The following is a 20,819-nucleotide window of genomic DNA, read 5'->3' as shown; positions in this document are numbered from 1 at the left end:
TCCTGGCTGGTGAGGGGTTGTTGGACAATGATAGACCAACTGCTATAGTGTAGCTCCAGATATGGGCTAAAGTTAGACACAAGGCAAATGAGACACTCCTGCAAAATGTGCTGTTTGCCATTTAATTTCTTTTTCTAGCAATATTTACCTGTGACCTTCAGTACAAAAAAGGATTCTTCAAAGTAAGTCACTTATAAATCATGAAAGTTTCAAGGTCCTGCATAAGGTAACATTCTTTCCCTAGTGTTAAGCACAGAGGCTCTACAGCCACTTCCATAAAACATATCCTCCAAATGAGAAAAGTGATTTTGCCAAATAGCTTGAATGGAGTCCAGGTTTTTTGGGGAAAAAAAAAAAAACCAACAAAAACTAACAGTTTGAAATCCAGAGGGTATTCATAATCACCAGAAATTATCAAATTTTACACACAGTGCTTTTACTACCACATCTTTCTATCTTCATTGCCACCATCAAAAGTAGAAGCCTTTTAAAGTTGCAATGAAAAACATTTGAAAATGAGAAACCCTGTCATTAGCTGGTATGTAGTAATATACATGTTGTTCTGTGCAACAAAAAACTAGTTTTGAGTTGGGGAATTTCAATCATTTAATTATCAATTAATATAAATACATAATTAGTTTGTTCTTAAGAAATAAAAGGGAATAAACACTTATAAAAACTCATCTCAATTCCCTCCTACACATATCTCCTCCACCATCCTCATTTATTTCTAACAAATTCTTAAAGCTTGAGCCAAATTTAGGAATCACTTCTAGTAGCAGTGTATCCAGAAATGTTCTTAGCCTTCGTTGTTAGGTATTCAATTGTTATTTAATATGCCAACCAAATAGTAGTGTGTTTAAGGGGAATATTTTAAATATAATGATTCTTCTGCTAAAAAATATCATCTTAATATGTTGAAATAACAGCACTGTTCATTAGGGTGTATATTTGTTAACAGTGAACAGATGGAGGAAACAATACCATACAGGCTATGGGACAGGGATATCAATGTTCCGTGCCCCTGCCACGATGGGTGATCTTGGACAAGTGGTTTTCTTCTGCTTGCCTCACTTTCCACCTGAAAAATTGGATGTTTCTACCTATTTCTATATCTATTTTGAGATACAAACATTAAAAACAGTGCTTAAGACTTGAGTAGTGGTAAAACACCAAACGCCACACAAATACACAGGAGGCTGGAAGGGTAGAAGCAAGTCGGTTGGGATTGTCAGCTGGGAGAGATGTGGTGTTTCCAGAGACGATTGCTGTCCTGAAAGATCTTCTCACCGTCTGGAGGACACTCAGGACCCAGGTGACTTCACTCACTAGGGCCATTCTTGCTGTCTCCTGCTGAATGGCAGCATTTTCCTCATCACCTTCCTCAGGCAAACCCAGGTCACCCATGGGTGAAGGCTGGGGAATGAGACACAGTTGGCAGAGCAGGGCACTAGCAGAGAGAGCCGTTCACAAAGGCAGGGGAGCATCAGCAGCCAGGGAGGTGTTGCTGCAATGTCACAGCAGCGGTTGCGTAAATTAAAACGCCGATGGGCAAAATACCCAACCCCACAAAGTTAAAGCAGCAGTCTTCAAAAGGGCATACCATGTTCTCCTGTGAGTAGCTGCGGGGGTCAGGGGCTAGCTCTGCTCCAGGGTGAATGCTGCACCGTCAGAGGGAAGGGCAGTTTGGGGGCAGAGAGTGCCGCCCCCCACCGCAGGACCACAAGTGCAGAGGCAGGGGCGCTCAGCCCGTGGGAAACCTCTCTGCTCCCCTGCTGCTCATCACCTGGTGTGAGGGGGGTGAGCTGAGGGGCTAATGCTCAGGCACCAGCAGAACTGCGGAAAGCAAATACATGAGCCTTCCAGCATCTATAGCGCCTTTTCAAATGTTCTCTACTTCTCACACTAAAAAACTTCCTGGCAGGTAAACTGACTTTCCCGGTGCAGAATAAAAGGCCCATCACTCCATTTCCCTTATTAAATACTGGAGGGAAAACAATGCTTGGGAAGAAGGCTGAAAGTGATGCTTAGGGGCTTCCCCTGCAGGTCCTTCAGTGCATGGCTGAAACGGCAGCTCTCTGCACAGGCACGATGGCTCACTTACATGAAGCTCTCATTGCAGCCATGAGGCTTATGATACTGGGATGGAGCTGTTGCAGTCAAGCCCTGCATTCCTCTTCACTTGGGCTGAGTGGCTGGACAGAGGCTAAAGGAGAGTTGTGCCTGAAGAAGATTCTTCTCAGCAAGGCCGTTTTGCTTCCATCTGTGTGGGATGCCAACCATGGGAAAGCAAGTGGCATGAAAGATGTCCCAGTTGCAAAGTATTCAGACAACCTATGGCCCCTTCAGCTTGGTCATGCATCATTCCTACAGGAGGCTGCAGCTCTGTGACAATGGGAACTGCAGCAGCAGCAGTAAAACAACAGCTATCATTACACCAACATGCAAGGACCAGCACATCTGCTTATGGCTTAATTCGATTTCTGTTCAAGTCAGCAAAGCTGTCTGTCTCAATTCTTACAGTGCGTTCAGACCCACCGGGTGATTTCCCCTTCTGGCATCAGCTGACTGTGAAACCCAAATCCTTCTCAGGATGTCGTGCAGGATCTCTGCATGAAAGCTGAAGGGTGAAAGACAAGCCAAAGGTGGAAGCTGGTGGATGATCTGCCAACTGTAGCAACAGGCAGGCAGCACGGCAAGGGCAGGAGGAAGACAGAGCCTCCATCAGGCAACAGAGGGAGGACGAGATGATGTGGGAAGTGTTATGCGTGGATCTGGCGGTGCAGGGTTTGGAGGCGAGGGCCGACCTCACAGTCACTGCGAAACAGGAGAGTGACGAGGGGAGGAGGTGAAAGAGGGGACGCGTATGGAGGGGCGAGCGGAAGGCATTCCGTCCTGCCACAGGCATTCTGATGAACTGGGGAGGCAGAGGTGAGGTGGAGGCAAAGGCTCCAGTGTTCTGAGGAGTGGGAACAGAGTTCAGATCGAAGTGAAATTTCTCACACCCAGCAGAGAACCCAAGGGATGTCAGAAACCACTCGGCTCTACTCTTCCCATGCTGTGCAGGCCCCTATCCCATCTCCGGTGGCCTATGTCCTCCCCCCCTGACCAGCCCGGCCCTGCTCCCCTCCCAGCTGTGGTTCACACAGCTGGCGTGCCCGTCTCTCCGCCCGCCCCGCGGCAGCGGCAGCCGCCCCCGGCCCCGGCCCCGCTCCTGACACACGCCCTGCCGCGGTAACAACCCCGCCGCCGCCCTTCACCCCCGCCCGGCCGCTCCGCCCTTCGCCGCCGCGGCGGCTGCGCGAAGCTGGTCGGCCCCAGCGGCCCTACCGGGCCCGCTCCCCGCCCCGGGGCGGCCCCTGCCTGCGCCCGCGCCGCCATGCTGCCCAACACGGGGTAAGCCGCCCGGGCCCTCCCCTCTCCCTGCGCCCCCGCCGCCGGCGCAGACACCCCGCCGTCTCCCCGCGTCTCAGGCCGCCGCTTCCCGCCCCTCTGGCGGCGGGCAGAGCCGCGGGGGCTGGGGGCGAGCCTTGAGGTAAAAGTCGTGGCTTTTCAGCCACCGAAGGCCCCTTGGGGCCGGGGGCCGCCGTGGTGGTTTGCTTTGCCCTCCTCTTTGCTTCCTTGGAAGCATCTGAAATTGAATCGTTATACCGGAGGATACGAACGCTCCTGCAGTGGTGGGCTTTTCCAGGGAGGGGTGGCGACCCGGCTCGCCCCCAGCGGGTTGGAGCGGGCTTTGGTCGCGCCGGCCTCCAGTCGCGACAGCCGCGGGGTCGCCCGCCGGCCCTGTGCGAGGTGCCGGAACGCCGAAGTCCCGGGGCGAGGGGTTTCCATACGGCAGAGGGGCTGGAAGCGAGTTCCGGAGAGAAGGGGGCAGGTGGGGAGTCGCAGAGGTCCTGGAAATCCACGTGAGGGTCATTAGTCGCCGCCCTTCGGAGGAGCGTTTTGCAATGGAAGTAGTTACTGGAGGAGTTTCATCTCAATTGGGGAGTGTATCTGTAATTTTATATCTATTAAAGTATTTTTCTCGTTCTGAGCCAGTAGTGACCTGGCAATCAGATTTTCTTCCGGTATAGGATCTTCATTTAGAGGCATTTTCAGCCTTTCTTCGGAGCGAGCGTTGCTAACAGCCAAGAAGATAAGTTAGCGGTATTTGTTCCTGTATGTTAGAAACAGCATTATTCATTAAATTCCTAGTGTATGTGTAAGCAAACTGTGAAGAGTGGCCCTGATGTGACTTGCAGGTTTCTGTATTAGCAGTCACACCTGGTGAGAAAGGACCTATCTTCATTTTTTTCCAAGATCCCTGAGACTGCAGGGCACAGAGGTGAATTTGACATTTTCTGTCTTACTACTAGAATTCAACTGCGATGGAAGCAATAAAGATGCAACCTTCATAATAAAGGTCATAAGCAATTTTAGACGAGCAGGTGCTTTAAACACTTGTAAACAGCTGGACTGCTAAGTGAATTAAAAATAAATCCTGTGTCTTGCAAGCCTCTGAGCTCGTTTAGGAGAGTAAAATGCTCTAAATTCTGGGCAGTTCTTTTAGGGACACTGAATAAACATTTTAAGAGGTTGGTGCTTTGTGGATGCTGTCACATAAACTTGCAGAGGATAAATTAAACCTCTCCAGGGAGAGACAATTAGAAGTAAAATTAAGGAAGAAGCAAGAATTTAAAAAAACAAAACAAACCCCCCAAAAACAAATAGAAGGAGTGTGAGAGAGAGTATCAAGTCAGCTCGATGTTTCAGAGGGGATGAAGTGAAAATTTTTCCTGTTAGTAGGGCTTTGTTTATTTTGGTGAATGCTGTTTCTGTAGGCTGTAGGGACAGAATTGGAGGTTGTGGAGCTCTAGTTGAAGGAAGGGAGCTCCGAGAGTGAATGTAGTCAGCAGTGATTGTAAGTGTAGGGAGGAAAGGGAGGTTTATGTAGGCTGGAGATGCAGATGTGCTGAGAGACAGGAAGACTTGAGGGTGATGGCCAGTGTAGGACAGGTTGGACGGGAAAATTAGAGAGACTGTTAGCTGGAATGAATAGAATAGTAATTTGGGGAAAGGAACTGAATTTGGAGCTGGACTCTTCCAGATTGGATCATCGGATAATTCAGGTTGGAAGGCACCTTGAGAGGTCTCCAGTCCAACCTCTTGCTGAAAGCCAGATCAGCTGGGAGATCAGACAGGGTTGCTCAGGGCTTTGTGCATTTGGGTCTTGAAAGCCTCCAAGGCAGGAAACAGCTCAGTCCCCTGCTCTGTTGCCTGACTGCATCATGGGGAGGACAGTCTGAACCTCTCCAGTTCGAACCTTTATTCTTTCAGTTTGAAAGGGCCTGTTGTGTCTCATCCTCCTGCGCTGCACCACAGCATGTATGCTTGGCTCCATCTCATCAGTCACTGCATAGTTATTGGAGGAGCTGCTGCTAGGTCCCCCCCAAGCTGTCCTCCAGCCTTGACTGGCCCTTTCACAAGTGCTGAGCCTCCAGCCATCTCTGTCTTTCTTTGCAGAACTTGCTCCCTGTTGTCAACACATACCTTGTATTGAGGGACCCAAAAGTCATCGCAGGATGTAAATGTGGCCTTATGAGTGCCAAATGGAGGGACATAATCCCTTCCCTCCATCTTCTGGTTATGGTGTTCTTGTATCCCAGGATGCTGCTGGCCTCTGTTGCTGGCTTGCTCGAGCTCAGCTTACTCTCTGCCAGGTCCCCCAAGGTGTTTTCAGGAGAGTGCTCCCTGCCCATTCAGTCCCCAGCCTGTGTTGTTGCAGGGACCTTTCCCAGATGTGGGACTGTGCATCTCTCCTTGAATTTCATGAGGCTCCTGTTCATCTAGCTTGTCAGGGACCCTCTGGATAGCTGCCGTGCCCTCAAGCTTGTGAACTGGTTGTTGTCCACCTCCAGGGCTTTTTGTCACCTCCTTCAGGTCCTTGATAAAGATGTTAAATGGAACTGGTCCAAGAGTAGAGGTGGTACCCTGCATGTTACTGGTCTCTGAGCAGAGTATGACTCATTAACCACCCTCTGAGCCTGACCAACCAACTAGTTTTTTTACCTGTTAGGTTGTGCACCCATCCAGACCATAATATCTTAAATTGGGTGCAAAACTATTGTGAGAGATGGCATTGGAAGCCTTGCTTTCACCCACCCCATTGAGCAAAGGGCCTCTTTTACTACCAGTGTAGCAGCAGAGGCCCTTGTGCCCTAGCCTCAGCTACAGGTGAACTTTGGTTTTCCTGACACCACCCCAGCATGCCCAGGTAATAGTTCTAATTCCTCCTTTGTGGCCTGTCCTTGCTCCCGCTCCCTGTATGACACCTTTGTACACGGGAACTCAGTTACGAGTTCCCTGTGTAGCCATGCTGGTCTCCTGGTACATCTGCTTGTCTTCATGAGTGGACCACTCTTTCTCCTTGAAGGGCTTAAAGCTCCGCCAGCTTTCTTCAGCTTCCGTCTCCTTCAGAGCTGCCTCCCACTGGACCCCGTTTACCTCTTCCATGACTGAGGTGGAGTCTGCTGACCTCATATGAGTTGGTTGAAGGTAGAAGCCAGATTCAGGCCTTATTTGACTGACGTTTACAGTCTATGTATTCCAGAGATGAACTTTCCTCACTGTGCACATGACGACTCTCAGCAGGAGTTTTTTGTGATTCATTGTGCTGTTTTGAGATTTTTCTTCCTGTACCTCTCTAGGACCCAATTTTGCAGAGGAAAGCTGTATGACATTGCACCTGCAGGGCTTCATTGCCTTCTGGGATCTTGCAGATGCCTGATGGTGGCACTGCAGGGGAAGATCGCTCCCCCTCCATGACCCATCCCAGTTTTCTGCCTTCTGAAAGCAAACACTCTCCTAGAGAGTGTTTTAGGGAGGGATGCTCCCAGATTGGAGAGAAAAAAACAGACCTGGAGAAACAGTATTAAGTCAAGTCTGGCCCAGGCTGAAAGGAAAAGTAATGCAAGCTTGGAGGCTGATGTGTAACAGTTCTGATGCGAGTGAAAAGTGAAGTTGCTGTAGCCCATACTTCACGTGTATTCTCTAGCTGGAGTTGAAAACGTGGGCCTCTTGTTTTTTTCCACAGAGTTAGGGAAAGCAACACAAGCTTTATACGGAACACTGAAATATGTGTTCCTTCATATGGAAAACCTGTGGTCTAAGAGGCTTTGTTGTTGAATGTGCTTTAAACTGGAGTTGATACTTTGATTTTCAAGAATTCAGTGACATTGTTTGTGTATGCCAGACATCTTTCTGACACTAAAACTTGTTAGTTTCTCCAGAGATTTTGACTGGATCCATTTTGGGCGACCCATTAGATTAAATGTAGTTCCTGGGAAACTGTTGAGTTTAGTGTAAAACCTTTAAGAGAAATACTTGCCATTTCTGATAATCAAGTTTTTGGCACTTGCATGTGGCACCCTGCTTTGGCATTGTGGTTCTGGACTTGAGCTTTATACCACCTTGAGACAGCAGTTTTTTGTGTTTAGAGGGCTGTGACTAGTAAATTACAGAGTGCTGCACAGGCATGTTGTCTCATTAGAAACTGGCATTTTGTTTTTATGACTTTCTCCTTTTCCATTGTTGGAGGAGGTACGAGCTCTGTTGTGAACAGTGTGTTGAATCATTTTACAAAAAGGGAGAAAGGTAGTTGGGTGGCCTGCATAACCTTCTTGCTTTATAGTGTTTGCAAACTTGGGGAGTGGCCTTACCTTCAGTAGTACTGTACTTCACTGTGGCTGTAGCCATTTCTTTCGTATTTGGAGGCTGCTTTCTTAGTAAAATGATGAAGGCATTTGTTGGTTGGAAGACTGCACTAATTACTTTTGCCCTTAAAGAGTGCTGAAAGTCAATGATTTACAGATTTTGCTTTGTTCTCCCTCTTCTTTACCCTCTGCTTCCCCCTTCACCTTTAGGAAACTAGCAGGATGCACTCTCTTCATCACAGGCGCAAGCCGGGGCATTGGCAAAGCCATTGCTTTGAAAGCTGCCAAGGATGGTGCAAACATTGTGGTAGCTGCCAAGACAGCTCAGCCCCATCCTACTCTTCCTGGGACTATCTACACTGCTGCAGCAGAGAGTAAGTTGTAATAAATGAGGGTGGGCTTCAGGTACTGGGCTGGGTGTATGCCCTAGCTTGATTGTCATACCTGAGTGAAAAAGTCTCTCTTAGCTGCAATTCACCCTTGACAGAATAAGCTTAGTGCTTCTCTTGCCTCCCAGGAATGCTGGGAGATACCAAGATATTACTGTAATGAAGACGTATGTATACAGATGTGAAAATGCTGTGTTAATTGAGATGCCTGTGTGTGCCGCACACATTCTCAGTGTTCAGATTTGCGTTTGGCTTCCCTGTTCTTTATGCACTATGTAAAAATGTCGCGATTTGAGAGTGCAATTTTCAGTGCATTCTTGAAGTATGTCATTGAATGAGAGATTCCCCATAGGTTCATACTGTTTGTTCCACCTGAGAGCAAATTTTTAAATGTTTAATTTTTTGATTGGGCAGTTGAAGCAGCTGGAGGAAAGGCTTTGCCATGCATCGTTAATGTGAGGGAAGAGCAGCAAATTATTGATGCCGTGGAGAAAGCTGTGAAGACTTTTGGAGGTATGCTAAGGTGTTGGGGAGACATTAATAGTCAGATTGTTCAAACAAACAGAGAAAAGGACAGCTTGCCTTACTTGTGGATTTTGTCTTTAAATGCTAATATGAAATGGCTTATTTTAAAACCAGGGATCGATATTTTGGTGAACAATGCAAGCGCCATCTCTCTGACTGGCACTTTGGAAACAGAAACGAAGAAGGTCAATCTTATGATGGATGTCAATGTCCGAGGAACCTACCTTACGTAAGTGCTGAGAGAAGGAACAATTACTTATTGTAAACAAATGTTATCTCAGTTTTTCTGAGAAATTGTGTAGCTGCCTTGCAGATATAGACTTGGAGTGCGAGTATTCTACATGTGCTCACAGGAAATTGCTCTGTTATTGGCCAACTGATTTGAAATGAATATTTGCAAGAATTAATTGCAAGTTGGAGTAAACAGGAACCTCGTTACTGTAGTCATTAAGTGCTCACAAGTCCCTCCATGCAGGTAGGAAGAAACTAGTTTGTTTCAAATGGAGCTCCAGCTTGGCTTTGCTAAATGCTGGCTGCCCTTTCATTTCAAGCAAAATGACTAACTCTTTGCATACATCAAGTGCAATATCTTGTTTGTCAGCTTCCTACTCATAAGCTTCTTTCTCATCTTTAGAGACATTATATAACTTAGGTAAAAGAGAAATGTTGAAGAGTTCTGCACCTACTTTCAGCTTGTCAAGCATGGAGAGAGAGGAGAGGTGGAAGAAAGACAGGCTCTGCTTGCAGAGTGGGATTTCTGTGCTTACACCCTCTGATGTCTACTTTTGAAAGACTGTTTAGTGTAAGCAGTTCTGCACTCAGAAAGGAGAATTGGTTTTGGAGCTTGACATACCAGAAAATGCTCTGTGGATATCTCTTGCTAAATCTCTGAATGGGCTTCACTGTATTGCCAGTGGCAAGCTCCATTTCCCCCTCACCACCCAACAGCAACAAGCACTTTCTTGATGGTACATCTAGTTATTCCAAATTAACGGAGAATTCTTGAAGTCATCTTTCCTTCGGGTGCTACACTGCCTTAAAAAGATTAAAAAGCATGTTCTGTGTTGCTGCGAATGGAAAAGTGTCTTGGTTTGAAAAGACAGGTGTCTGTGGAGGAAGGCAGGAGCCTCCCTTGAAATGGAAAGTGCAACCCCCTTCCCTCCAAATTATTATAATTTTGAAATTAAGGGGCCTTCAGGCAAAGATATGGGGAATAGGAATAACAGTTCTTTACTAATATATATATATATAACACAAGGCAGGGAAAAACAAACAACCCACTGGTTTACACTGACAGAGTCAGGAATACAACCTGACACCCTGTTAGGGTGGCAGTAGCAGTCCGATAAGATGCTGGCTGCAGTCCTCCTGAAGTGATGGATGTAGTTCTGTGGAAGCAGCAATCAGGTAAAAGAGTCTGGTCTTCCTCCGAAGGTCCAGTGGTCGGCAGGTAGCTCTTGTCCTCTGGAACTCCAGTGGGGGGAAAAGCTCCTCTGGGAATCCAGTGGAAGAAGGCTGCTAGGGTGTTCGAGATCTCCGTTTTTATTTGGCATGGACTGCTTGGCTCCTTCCCCCCCCTCCCCGGGCGGAGCATCTCACAATGGGATGGGGAGTCGTGAGGCAGTTCCTTGATGGGCCATTAACAGGAGATAGCCCAGGAGCGAGTTATCGATGGGTCAGGCGATAAGGCATTGTTGTGCCCATTGACAGGAGATAGTCCAGAGGGGGGAGGCAGGGAGCACCGCCCCACCTGGTCTCAACAGCTCCTGAAGATGGTAATAGAATATTTTTTTTTCCTTTTGGCACATTTTACACTGTAACCCAGGACAAAGAGTATATGAAAGATTAATGCCTCTCAAGGGAGGTTACAAATGGTCTTTGTAATTGCTTTTATAACTGTCAGTTGGGAAGCCCTAGTCTAGCACTTCAGCCTTTTCTTCCCCTTGCTTGGTATGTTCTTCTGTTTGTGATTTGTAGAGATCTGTTTTCAATTTAATGTTCAGAAGGTTACAATAGCTAAAAAAAAAGTGGTGTGGATTTTTTGTCTATGTGGAGGAGGCAGGAAGCATGTCCAATCTTACAGAGTATACCTGTTGCCGTATTCTTGGTTCCTGAGCATTAAGAAATTGAGACATCTGTTAGTGAACCTTACACACTGCTGCTGGAAAGAGCTGAGAGCCCAGGACATTTAAGCAGGTAGTAAATGACATACTTTACTACTTTAATGATTCTGCAGTTGAAGGTGTCCCTTCTGCAGCTTGCATGGGTATGCATGGATCCTGTTGGAATGTGTGAATAGCACAGCATAGTCCACTGTGGTGCTGTTCTCCCTATGAAGCTTGATTAAAGATTCTCTAGTGGAGATCAAATGCAAACATGGACCCTAGTGCTAGAAGTGCAGTCATGTGATGGTTTCTGTAAAGTAAAAGTTATGATTTACTGATATATGTAAATTCTAAGTTGAATGAAATAGTGACTCTTCTAGTCAGCGGAGAACAAGTTTTCATTTTCCTTGGAATATTCGTAATAGCCTTTCACTATACAGTATTATTTCTTTAACATGGTTTTAAAGAAGAAATAGATATGGGATCAGAAGAGAATATATTTATGACTAAATGATGCTCTGCGCTATTAATTTTGCTTGTTGCCTCATGGTGTTTTGTTGACTATACTAGAACTGTTACAAGGAGATTATGGCTTCTGTGCATCTGGAAACTCAGCTTTAGTAGGTGCTGCTGCACTGTTTGGAGAATGTGGTCCAGTTAGCAGGAATGAATATTAGGCCTGATATCAGTGAGCTAGGACAGATTTTTTTTGTTGTTGTTCTTGATATCAGTTAAATAATTGATATAAGGGCAGGATCTCAGCTTAGTGTTGAACTTTTCATGAAAATGGTTTTTACTGTAATTATAGATGTTCATAAAATAAGAGGTGACTGATTTGTCTGAATCTATCTTCAGGTCTAAAACATGCCTTCCCCACTTGAGAAAGAGCAGGAACCCCCATATCCTGAACCTTAGCCCACCTATGAATCTGAATCCCATGTGGTTCAAAAATCATTGTGGTGAGTAGCATTCAGAGCCTTTGTAATTTTTTGAGAACCACATAAATACCTAGCGAAATGTGCAGAAGTGCCAGCCCAGAATGCCAGATCTTGTCTCTTTAGCACTATGTACAGACTGGCACTAACGGTTCCCCAGAGTGTTTTGTACTTAGCGTAAAAGAAATGTTTTGTGGGAAAACATAATGCAGGTTTCACGGCCTAATACATCCTTTATGTTTTCAAGAATGTTTTCAAGGTAAGAGTCTGTGATTTTTCATGGGAATTCTTAAGACTACAAAATATTTTCTTTTCCAAAATTCAAAACCTGAACTCTATTTTCTTACTGATTCATCTGATTTAGTTTAATAGGGATAAAGCTTGATGTTTTTTAAAGTGGAAATTAATTTTGCTTTGGGAGAGAGACTCCATTTTGTCTTGAGGTTAATGTTGCTCGTTTTAAAACTGTGGAAGTTTCAGTTTTGGACACTTGTCATGTTAAACTCCTTCAGCAAGTCCCAGTGCTTTCCCCCCAGAAGTTTCCCTTCTCAAAATAGATAGGTGACAAGGATTTAGAATTTCCCCCCTTGCCCCCTTTTTGTTTCCTATAGAATACTAATTTGATTATTAGCAGCTAGTATGCCTAAGGTCTCTTGAAAACGCTGAGCACTCTTGTCAGTGTGCTGTGTATAAAAAACACAACAAAACCACCATACAGCTAGGCTTCAGTCATCTTTTTTGTCAAAATGTGTATTTCTCATTTTATTTGTAATGAAATCATGGCAGACGGCAGTTTGTATCTGCTGGGGGTGGTGGGGAGAAGGGAAGGATTGTGACTCCAGGAAGACACTGTTTTGTCTGCAAAATCTTGATTTTTCCCTATGAACAAATAATTTGGGTTTTCTTTAAGTAAACTTCTGTTGATAGAGTATAAATTCTTTATCCTTTTTTATACTTCCTGTCTTAGCTTACACCATTTCTAAATATGGGATGTCCATGTGTGTCTTGGGAATGGCAGAAGAATTTAGAGGACAAGTTGCTGTCAATGCTTTATGGCCTAAAACAGGTGATTATTTTTTTTTTTAATCGTACTAAAATAATAGCTTTCTGTATTTTGTCTTCTACAACTTATTTTGGTTGACTTTGAATATATGTCAAATTTCTGTGGAATTGATTCAGGAGACCAAGCATTTCTTTTGCATATTATTTGTTCATCATGCATGGGAGCTACTTTTCATTCCTGTTTCTCACTAGACCATTGCTACTTTGATCCAAGCTCACCTTCATCGAGTTTGCAATCCATTCAACCCTTTTAGTTGGCTGAAGCATCTGTGTACCATCTGGCTTGTCTGTGCTCTTTTTCATGCACCCTGAGTTCTGTTTTGGACAGAATCACAGATGTATTAGCATGCTTTCATTAGTAGGTATTAAATGTCTGTATATGTAGTACTATTTCGTTTTCCTTGCTAGTTAAATTGTTAGAGCATAGATGAAACTGACAAGATACGTACCTCTGTAAGTGCAGAAATAATTTAGAGAAAACAAAACCTGTTCCTGGAAGTTTTGGTTCAGTGGGCCAGCAAACAGTTGTTCACAGAACTATCTGCTTGCAAGTCACAGAAAACTGAAGAGCTCTATGGAAGAAAAACAACTCAAGGGACCCATGTTGTATTAACTCCAGTTTGTTGTCTATGGGTGAGTGACGATCAGGGCTGTAGTTTGAGGTCTGGTCAGCTGTTTGCCAGAGAAGCCAGTCTCTTCACCCCAAATACATCTGCGTACAGAAATGATACTGGTATTAAAGTCAGTAAAGACAGAGGGTAATCTTGCCCTTTAATGGCGTGAGCCCAGTCATTGTGTTATGAAACATGACAACAGCAGAGTTTATTCCCTTAACTAGTGGAGGGAGGGAAGAAGGAAGAGGAAATAAAAATGAGAACAAAGATCTGGGGCTAGTGCTCCAGTGTAAGAAGTGTTTGCACCCAGACACTTTTCAATGTTTTCCTGTTAGGAGCTGCAGGCCCCTTTTAACTTCTAGTGTGAGCTAGAACTCTCTGATTTGCTTTTTCAAAAGTGAGGAGTATGAGCAAAACTTAATTATCTCAGACAAAATCAGCTGAGTTTCTTTGCTGAAATACTCTAGGTGATACTCTGTTGAACACTTGGGTTAGTGTGGCTGACAGACCTGGTCCTTTTTCATTGGCCTGGGTGCTTGAATTCTAAATTCTCCCAGTAAATGGATGCTTAATAATCCTGCTCACACTGAGTTTTACCCGTAGAACTATTTTAGTAAGGGATTGACTTTTTGAACGATGATTATATTTTCACAAAACCTGTACTGTCTGTTTTGAAGAGGATAAGCTTTTCAACTTTGCTGTGCTGAAGGCAACTGCCCGTATAACTTCAGGGTCTGGGTTGCCTTCCTGGAAGTGGAGTGAAAGCTTACCTTTCACGTTTTGGGTCTCTGTTGAATTTTTTTTATTTCTGAAAGAGTTAGAAGAAACGTGCAGTTGTTTCCACATACTTGCTTCTTGAGTGCTCCAAGGAAGACTCAGAAAAGTCTCAATGGAGATTTCCCAGGATCTATATTTGTCATCTGGAATAGAGCCATGAAACTTGGTTCTTAATGCCTTAAGCTCCCTAGACCTCCCGCCCATCTTGCCTAGCTTGTCCCTAAAATGCCACTGCTAAATGGGTTTTACATCTCCTCAGAATCCTGTATCTAGGAGTAATTTGGTTTTCCATTAGCAGAGGTGATCTTTTACCTACCATTTTGTGTTTTTTGGTGACTGACTGATTAAGTAATGTAAACGGTGTATGAGAGTTTGGGACAGTGAAGGAATTAATCCAGAGTATTTTATTCAGACACAGAGATGTGGTATCACACTGCAGACAACATTACTTATTTGATTTATTTTCTCACTCAAAAGGTCTTACAAGATTACCCATGTCTTGTAAATGCACATATGCACACATTGTGTGCATCCTCTACAGCTTTCTGATTCTTTAGCACTTTCTCTCTATGATTCTGGATATGCTGGAGAAAACCTCAACTACAGTTGTGGAAATGAGTCAGTAGTTTTAGCGGTCCCAATGTACTGTTGAAAGCTAAAGAATTCTTCCTGCAGTGACCAGCTGGTTATACTAGGTCTTCATTTTGCAATGTAGATGTTTTCACCCACCCATCTGAATAACTTGGCCTCCTGTTTTTCCTGGCAAGGGAGAACAGAACCTAGGAGAATTTGTCCACCTGCTCATGATATGAATTTTTTCGGAGGGATTGCTAACTTTATAGGCAGAAGTTACATTAAGTCTTCTGTTGCATGGTTCAATATATTATTTCTTTCCAGTGTTTGCATCTGCTGTAGCACTCCAAGTGTCAGTAACAGTATCCATCCCAGATGTGATCTGGTATTAAAGGATGTCTATGATGATATTAATTAAACTTATACAAAATCTGACCTTCTTATTGGGGGGAAAACCCAAACCAAAGAAAGTAGTATCTTTGTCCTGTGCATTAGAGTGCCACTGTGTCCTTGGTAACATATTTGTACCTGCTAAAATAAGTAAGAGGATAACACTGCAGAAGCTGGCAGTTGTTACAGAGTGCAGCTAATATCTTTTCCCCTTAGGAGCCTGCAGAACATGAGACTTCGAAGTCCAGGAAGATTCAGTTTACAATTTACAACAGTATATTCTAATAAATGCTTTTTTAATAAGGATTTCTCTCTGTGAGATGCTGCAAAGTAATTTAAAAAGTAATTAAGCGTCTTATAAAATCAAAGGAATGCAGATGGAGCTTTGTATTTCCTGAATCCATTCTTGCTCATTCCATTTAAGTCTGTTAGAAATATTAGATGAGCACAATCAGTGATGCCTCTATGAAAACTGATGTACCCTCAAGTACAAAAGAGGATAATCGTGTGCAAATTCTCAGGGGAAAAAAAACGTTCCTTCAAAAGAGAAGTCAGCTACTTTCATATGGTCACCAAAGAGTGAGAGTTACAGGCTTCCACGCTATCTAAAATACAAAATTCTTAATTAAAAAATCCACTATAATCTCATACAAATGTTATCAGCCTCAGTGCTAGTATGAATGCCAGTATCTGTTGATTAATCTGACTCTTCAAATATGTGAAAGTATGTTGGTAATAAGATGCCAGGAGCTCTCCATTCATCTCAAAGTGAACGAGGAAGCCTACCAAAAGGGCAAGGGGCAGTTCCATCACTAAGAGTGCATATGAGTAACAGAGCTATCCTGGGACAGAACTGGAAGACTCTTCATGTACGTTAGAGGAAAACCAGCAGCACTTTATATGAAATAGGTGGAACAATGTGCAGCCAGACTATGAGGCAGTGGCTATTTAAAACCTTTTTGCTTCAGTCTGTGCACCCAGGGTTACTGTGCTCGGAAGAACAATGATTGACACTAACAGAAAGTGGCAGAAGTGTGGGCCAGGAAAAGTGAACAGGTTAACAAATACTGAGAACAGTGGAATATATTCAGGTCTACAGAACCTGGTAAATTTCATCACAGTATTTGACAGAAATATTCTGTTGGTAGTTATTAAAAAGAAAAATTAAAAATCTTGCAGGACAGATTGCATTTCAGAGGACCAACAAAAGGCAAATTTATTTCCTGTCCTTAAAAACGAGAAAAAGACTGAGGGAGACCTGTTTGTATGTACTGTATATCTACTTGCCACTTTTTATTTAGGTGTGAATTTATAGCAGTTTGGTTGATTTGAAAAAAGAAGAGAAGCTGAGGTCGGTCAAAGGTAAATGAAACCTAGGGGCTAATCCTCACCAGTAAAATAAGGGAGTAATAAAACAACCAGAAGCCTAGAAGATCTGAATTTTATTATTCATTCTAACACAGCCTTTCTGTGGGAACTTGAACAAGTTACTTGAGTTTTTGCTATTTGGTTTCTCATTAACTAAAGAGAGACACTTTGGTATCTCATGGGAGGCTAAAATTAAGCATTAAGATTTTCAGTGTGATATTCACCAAAGGAGGTACCTCTTAATGACTGATGTATCATATATTCTTTTTGAGAAAAATAGTTGTCCTGTTAGTTTTTAATCTTCTGAATAACCTGGAGGAAATCCATGGGCGGGGAATAATAAAGGGATAGAGGGATGTGAATGTCATAAAAACTCCTGCCCATGATTCCACTTTTTGGTTCCTTCAGTAGTTTTCTTTTTGTACTGGTTCTTGTAGAGAATTATTTGTTGGTTAGTAGTATTTCATAGCTTTGTCTTCGTACAATTTCCATTTGTGTGAAAGGAAAACACAGTTTGTGTACTTGCCAGAGAAATGGGAATTTCATGTCATCAGTATTAAAGTTTGTTTTCTTTCCCTCCAAACTTTCTAGCCATACATACAGCTGCTATGGATATGCTTGGAGGATCTGGAATAGAAAAACAGTGCAGGAAAACGGACATCCTTGCAGATGCTGCCTATTGCATTTTAACAAAACCAAAAAGTTTCACTGGAAACTTCATTATTGATGAAGTCCTGCTGAGAGAAGAAGGTGTTAAGGATTTTGATGTCTATGCAATTGCACCAGGTAAAACAGATCTTTAAGGTAAGAAGTAAATTCAGGAAGGAGGGAAGGATGTATGGAGAATATTAATACAGCTTCTAGGGGCTCTTAAATTAGTCTGTAAAAAGATGCTTTGCCTCAGCTTTCAGAATGTGCCTTCCTGGAAAGGACACGTGACAAGTCCACTGAGATTCTAATCATCAAGTATCTATTAAATTTAAAAAATATTTTAATGAAAAGAAAATGTACCTACACTGTAGATATGTATATTACTGTTTACCAGCTAGTGAGATTTTTTCTTCTTCTTCTTCAAATGTTTTTCATTGCAACTTCAAGAGGCTTTTATGTCAGATTTTAAATTAACCAAACTCTAAAGGTGTTATTTAATTCTTTCCTTCAAATTGTACTTTATTTACTTACAAACTTGGCTGTAGTTTCATACAAAATGGATTCCTGTTTGTGCTGTCAAACTTTACTTAGACTTATATTATATTTTTCCCCCCTTTTAGGTCACCCCCTGATGCCTGATTTCTTTTTGGATGTTGAAACTGACATGACAGCTACAAAACAAGAAAGATATGGTAGGGAAAACACTGTATGTTAAAGTGAATAATTTCTGGTGATAATGAATGCCTCTGTAGTTTCTGTTGTTTTTTGCTTTCTCCCAAAAGCTTGGACTTCACTTCAGCTATTTGGCAAAAAACCTTTTCTTAAGATTTGTGGAAGTGACTCTGTACTTAAAGCTAGGGAAGGAATGTTACCTTCTGCGGGACATTCATGGTATGAAATCAGTGTCTTATTTTGAAGAATCCTTTTTTAACCATCTGAATTGTGCTGGTATGAAGGTGACAAGTAAATATTGCTGGAAAAAGAATTTAAATGGCAAACAGCACATTTTGCAGGAGTGTCATATGATCTCTGTCTTGATAAATTTATACAAAACACAGTCCCTGTTACTTCTTAGATGAAACTTGCACAATTTACATCATCTCTTAGATGAAATGGATAATAAGTCTTTTGATAGAAAAGCCTTGGTTTTGCTTTTTCAGAATTGCAGTGTGTCAAGTTGGAGGGCAACTGGGAATGTAGAACTGGTTTCATGGAAGCGCCAAATAGGGAAGGGAGAAGGGCCGAGGAGGCAAAGTTTGGCCAGTGCCTTTCCCTTGAAATGACTATCTGAGCAATCGTGCTAGGACTGCTCTGCCGGGGACGGATGGTGTTAGCTCCCAGGGCCTCACAACGGCGATTATTTAGTAGGGACTCACAGAATAGTCCTAACTATTTTTTGATGTGAAGAGACCCAAGAGACTTTCTACAACGTTTTTAGAGGCTGTTCAACACGATCAGCCTTGTGAATCGCAGATGCTGTCCTTTACTGTTAAATGTGCGCGTTCACTACGGTATCGTGAAATGCTGATTAAAGCAGTGAACTGATTTTCAGCTTAGAAGCCTCTGCAGAAGAATCCATGAAAATATCCATCTTCTTAGCGGCAGACAAGACAGAAGTGTTTTGAGATGAAAGGAGTGTTTGTTAAAGACACCAATTTATTTTTGGTGAGCGCTGTCAGGCGTGTGTGGATTGCCTTAGAAAAGACTGCGCTCTGTAAGGCTTTGTAAGGAACTGTGAGCAGCCAGAATTGCTGTGCTTTTGTTGTCACGTCCTTTTGACGTACTAGGAAGTGAACTGTGTTGCGGAATTACCTTTAGTGCAGCGCGCCTGTCCAGAGTCCCAGGTGCAAACCCCTCCTTTATCAGTATTAATACCAAAATGGGAAAATACTCCTTTTCCCCACTGCGAAGCTTAAATCTTTCCAAACGGAGTTCTCCACGCGTGCTGCTACGTGCAGTTTTAAAGCATTCTGCAGCTGACAGAGACAAGTGCTCTCTTTCTTGTAGGTGCTTCCCACGCATTCGGAGAGGAGAAGCGATTAAGCGGATTCCAGCACGAAGGGCCAGATGGAGCTGAGGTTAAGGCAGACTCTGCTCCAGCCAAGCCATTGAGTCCTGTTGCAGAAACATTCAGAGTTATTCAGGGGGCAATGAGTGAAGAGTACGTGAGGACGACGCAGGGTGTCTTTCAGTTTGAGCTCTCCGGTAAGACCATCGCTTGTCAAACCTTCACGTGCTCACGCTCCTAGTGAAAGGCACGCGGTGTTTTCAAACAGAAACACTCACCTTTTCGAGCTGGTCCCAGAACAGACCGCCTTCTGTTCAGTTCGGTGTGACGCTGCTGCTCGGGACGACTTCGGCGCGTGCAGGAAGCTGCGGCCACTCCTGGCGTGTGCGGTCAGGCTCGTCACGGTGCTGGCCTGCGCACGGGGTTAGCGCGGCGACAGGCAGGGGTGCTCGCAGGGCCATGTTAAAAGCGGCAGCTGGCACCGGCTCTGTGAGCCAAGGGCTGCCTTTGGGCTCTTCTGCCCGTGTCCCGGTATGTTCTGCTGCGGGGCATCTGCCAGAGGCTGGCTTTGCCTGCCCGCAGGACGTGGGGCAAGGGGCAGCTGCTGGCAGAGCTCCGCCAGCGTGTGTAGCACCAGGCAACTGCCCCAAGCGGACACGGCAGCGGCCGTCAGGCAGGGAGGAATAGGGGGGGCACAGCGCTCTTTGCTGCCTCCTCACCTCTTGCCGCTGTCTGTTCAGGGGCTGAAGGAGGCACTTGGTACATCGACCTGAAAACCAAGGGTGGGAGCGCTGGTTTCGGAAAGCCTCCGGTGACGGCGGATGTGGTTATGAGCATGTCGAGCGCCGACTTTGTGAAGATGTTCACAGGTGAGTGACAAAGGCATTTGCCAGGGTGGGCGCGGGTACTGGTGCCCAGAAAGCCTTCCGCTGGTGGGCGGACAGACAGCCTCCTTGCTTTGGGTCCTGGGGTGGAGGAGCTTTCGGGCTTTTGTGGCTCAGGTGAAAGCCAGGATAAAAAAGAAAGCATCGGATAGAAATCCTCGGAGTTCTGTGAAGGAAAAGGAAAAGGACAAAAGCTTCTACTGCTTTTATTAACCGGGAACTGAAATTTTAGCAGTGAGTGTAGCTTCAGAAAGAATCCAGTCAATCTGTTGGACTTCTCTTCTGCACGTCTCTAATCTGTTTCCTAAATATGCACTGCTTTTGCAGCAGAACCTGATAGCAATATAGCTGCTAGGTGTCACTGTAGCGGCATTATGTTTTCTTGTGCATAGGCTGTCTCTAGTTCCTTTTTCATTTTCTGATGGTTCTGTTTCTTCTTTTTAGGTAAACTAAAGCCAACTCTGGCCTTCATGTCAGGAAAATTAAGGATTAAAGGTAACATGGCATTAGCAATAAAGCTCGAGAAGATGCTGACACAGCTTAACTCTAAACTGTGAGAGCAAACCCTTACTAGCAGAACAGTGGCCTTTCATATATAACTGCAATGCTGTTTTAAAATGTTAGTCCTCATTTTTCTCTGATGCAATATAATATGGATAAAATGTGAGACTCTTAGGGAAGAAATAACTCCGTCTGATTAAGACAAGAAGGTGTTTGTGATTAAAGGAATTCCTTCTCAATAACAGACGTATTAGGTTGCAGGTGTTTTCTTTTCTGCTCCTCTGGGTAAGTGCAGGGCACATGAAGTGAGCACTTCCCACATTGTTGCGTGCACATGTTCCAT

The 20,819-nt window shown here is 44.1% G+C and overlaps 1 protein-coding gene across 6 annotated transcripts; it reads left to right on the top strand.

Annotated features, from left to right (window-relative positions):
* Positions 1-3,379: 3,379 nt before the first annotated feature.
* Positions 3,380-20,543, top strand: HSDL2 (hydroxysteroid dehydrogenase like 2). Of its 6 annotated transcripts, XM_086479655.1 has the most exons (12): positions 3,380-3,396; positions 7,905-8,068; positions 8,498-8,596; positions 8,723-8,837; positions 11,569-11,672; positions 12,616-12,714; positions 17,024-17,218; positions 17,704-17,775; positions 18,928-18,948; positions 19,157-19,288; positions 19,832-19,960; positions 20,420-20,543. In XM_086479655.1, the coding sequence occupies exons 1-12, from the start codon at positions 3,380-3,382 to the stop codon at positions 20,530-20,532; spliced, it is 1,260 nt and encodes a 419-aa protein (XP_086335781.1). In that variant the 3' UTR covers positions 20,533-20,543. The 6 variants fall into 6 exon arrangements, with proteins under 6 accessions (XP_086335781.1, XP_086335777.1, XP_086335779.1 ...); XM_086479651.1 differs by lacking the exon at positions 18,928-18,948 and having other exon boundaries at positions 17,704-17,740; positions 19,089-19,288; XM_086479653.1 differs by lacking the exon at positions 18,928-18,948 and having other exon boundaries at positions 19,145-19,288.
* The last annotated feature ends 276 nt before the right edge of the window (positions 20,544-20,819 follow it).

The sequence above is a fragment of the Leptosomus discolor genome, chromosome Z (genome assembly GCF_034619465.1).
Source record: "Leptosomus discolor isolate bLepDis1 chromosome Z, bLepDis1.hap2, whole genome shotgun sequence".
Lineage (NCBI taxonomy): Eukaryota > Metazoa > Chordata > Aves > Leptosomiformes > Leptosomidae > Leptosomus > Leptosomus discolor.
This window is presented reverse-complemented; position numbering and strand designations above follow the sequence as displayed.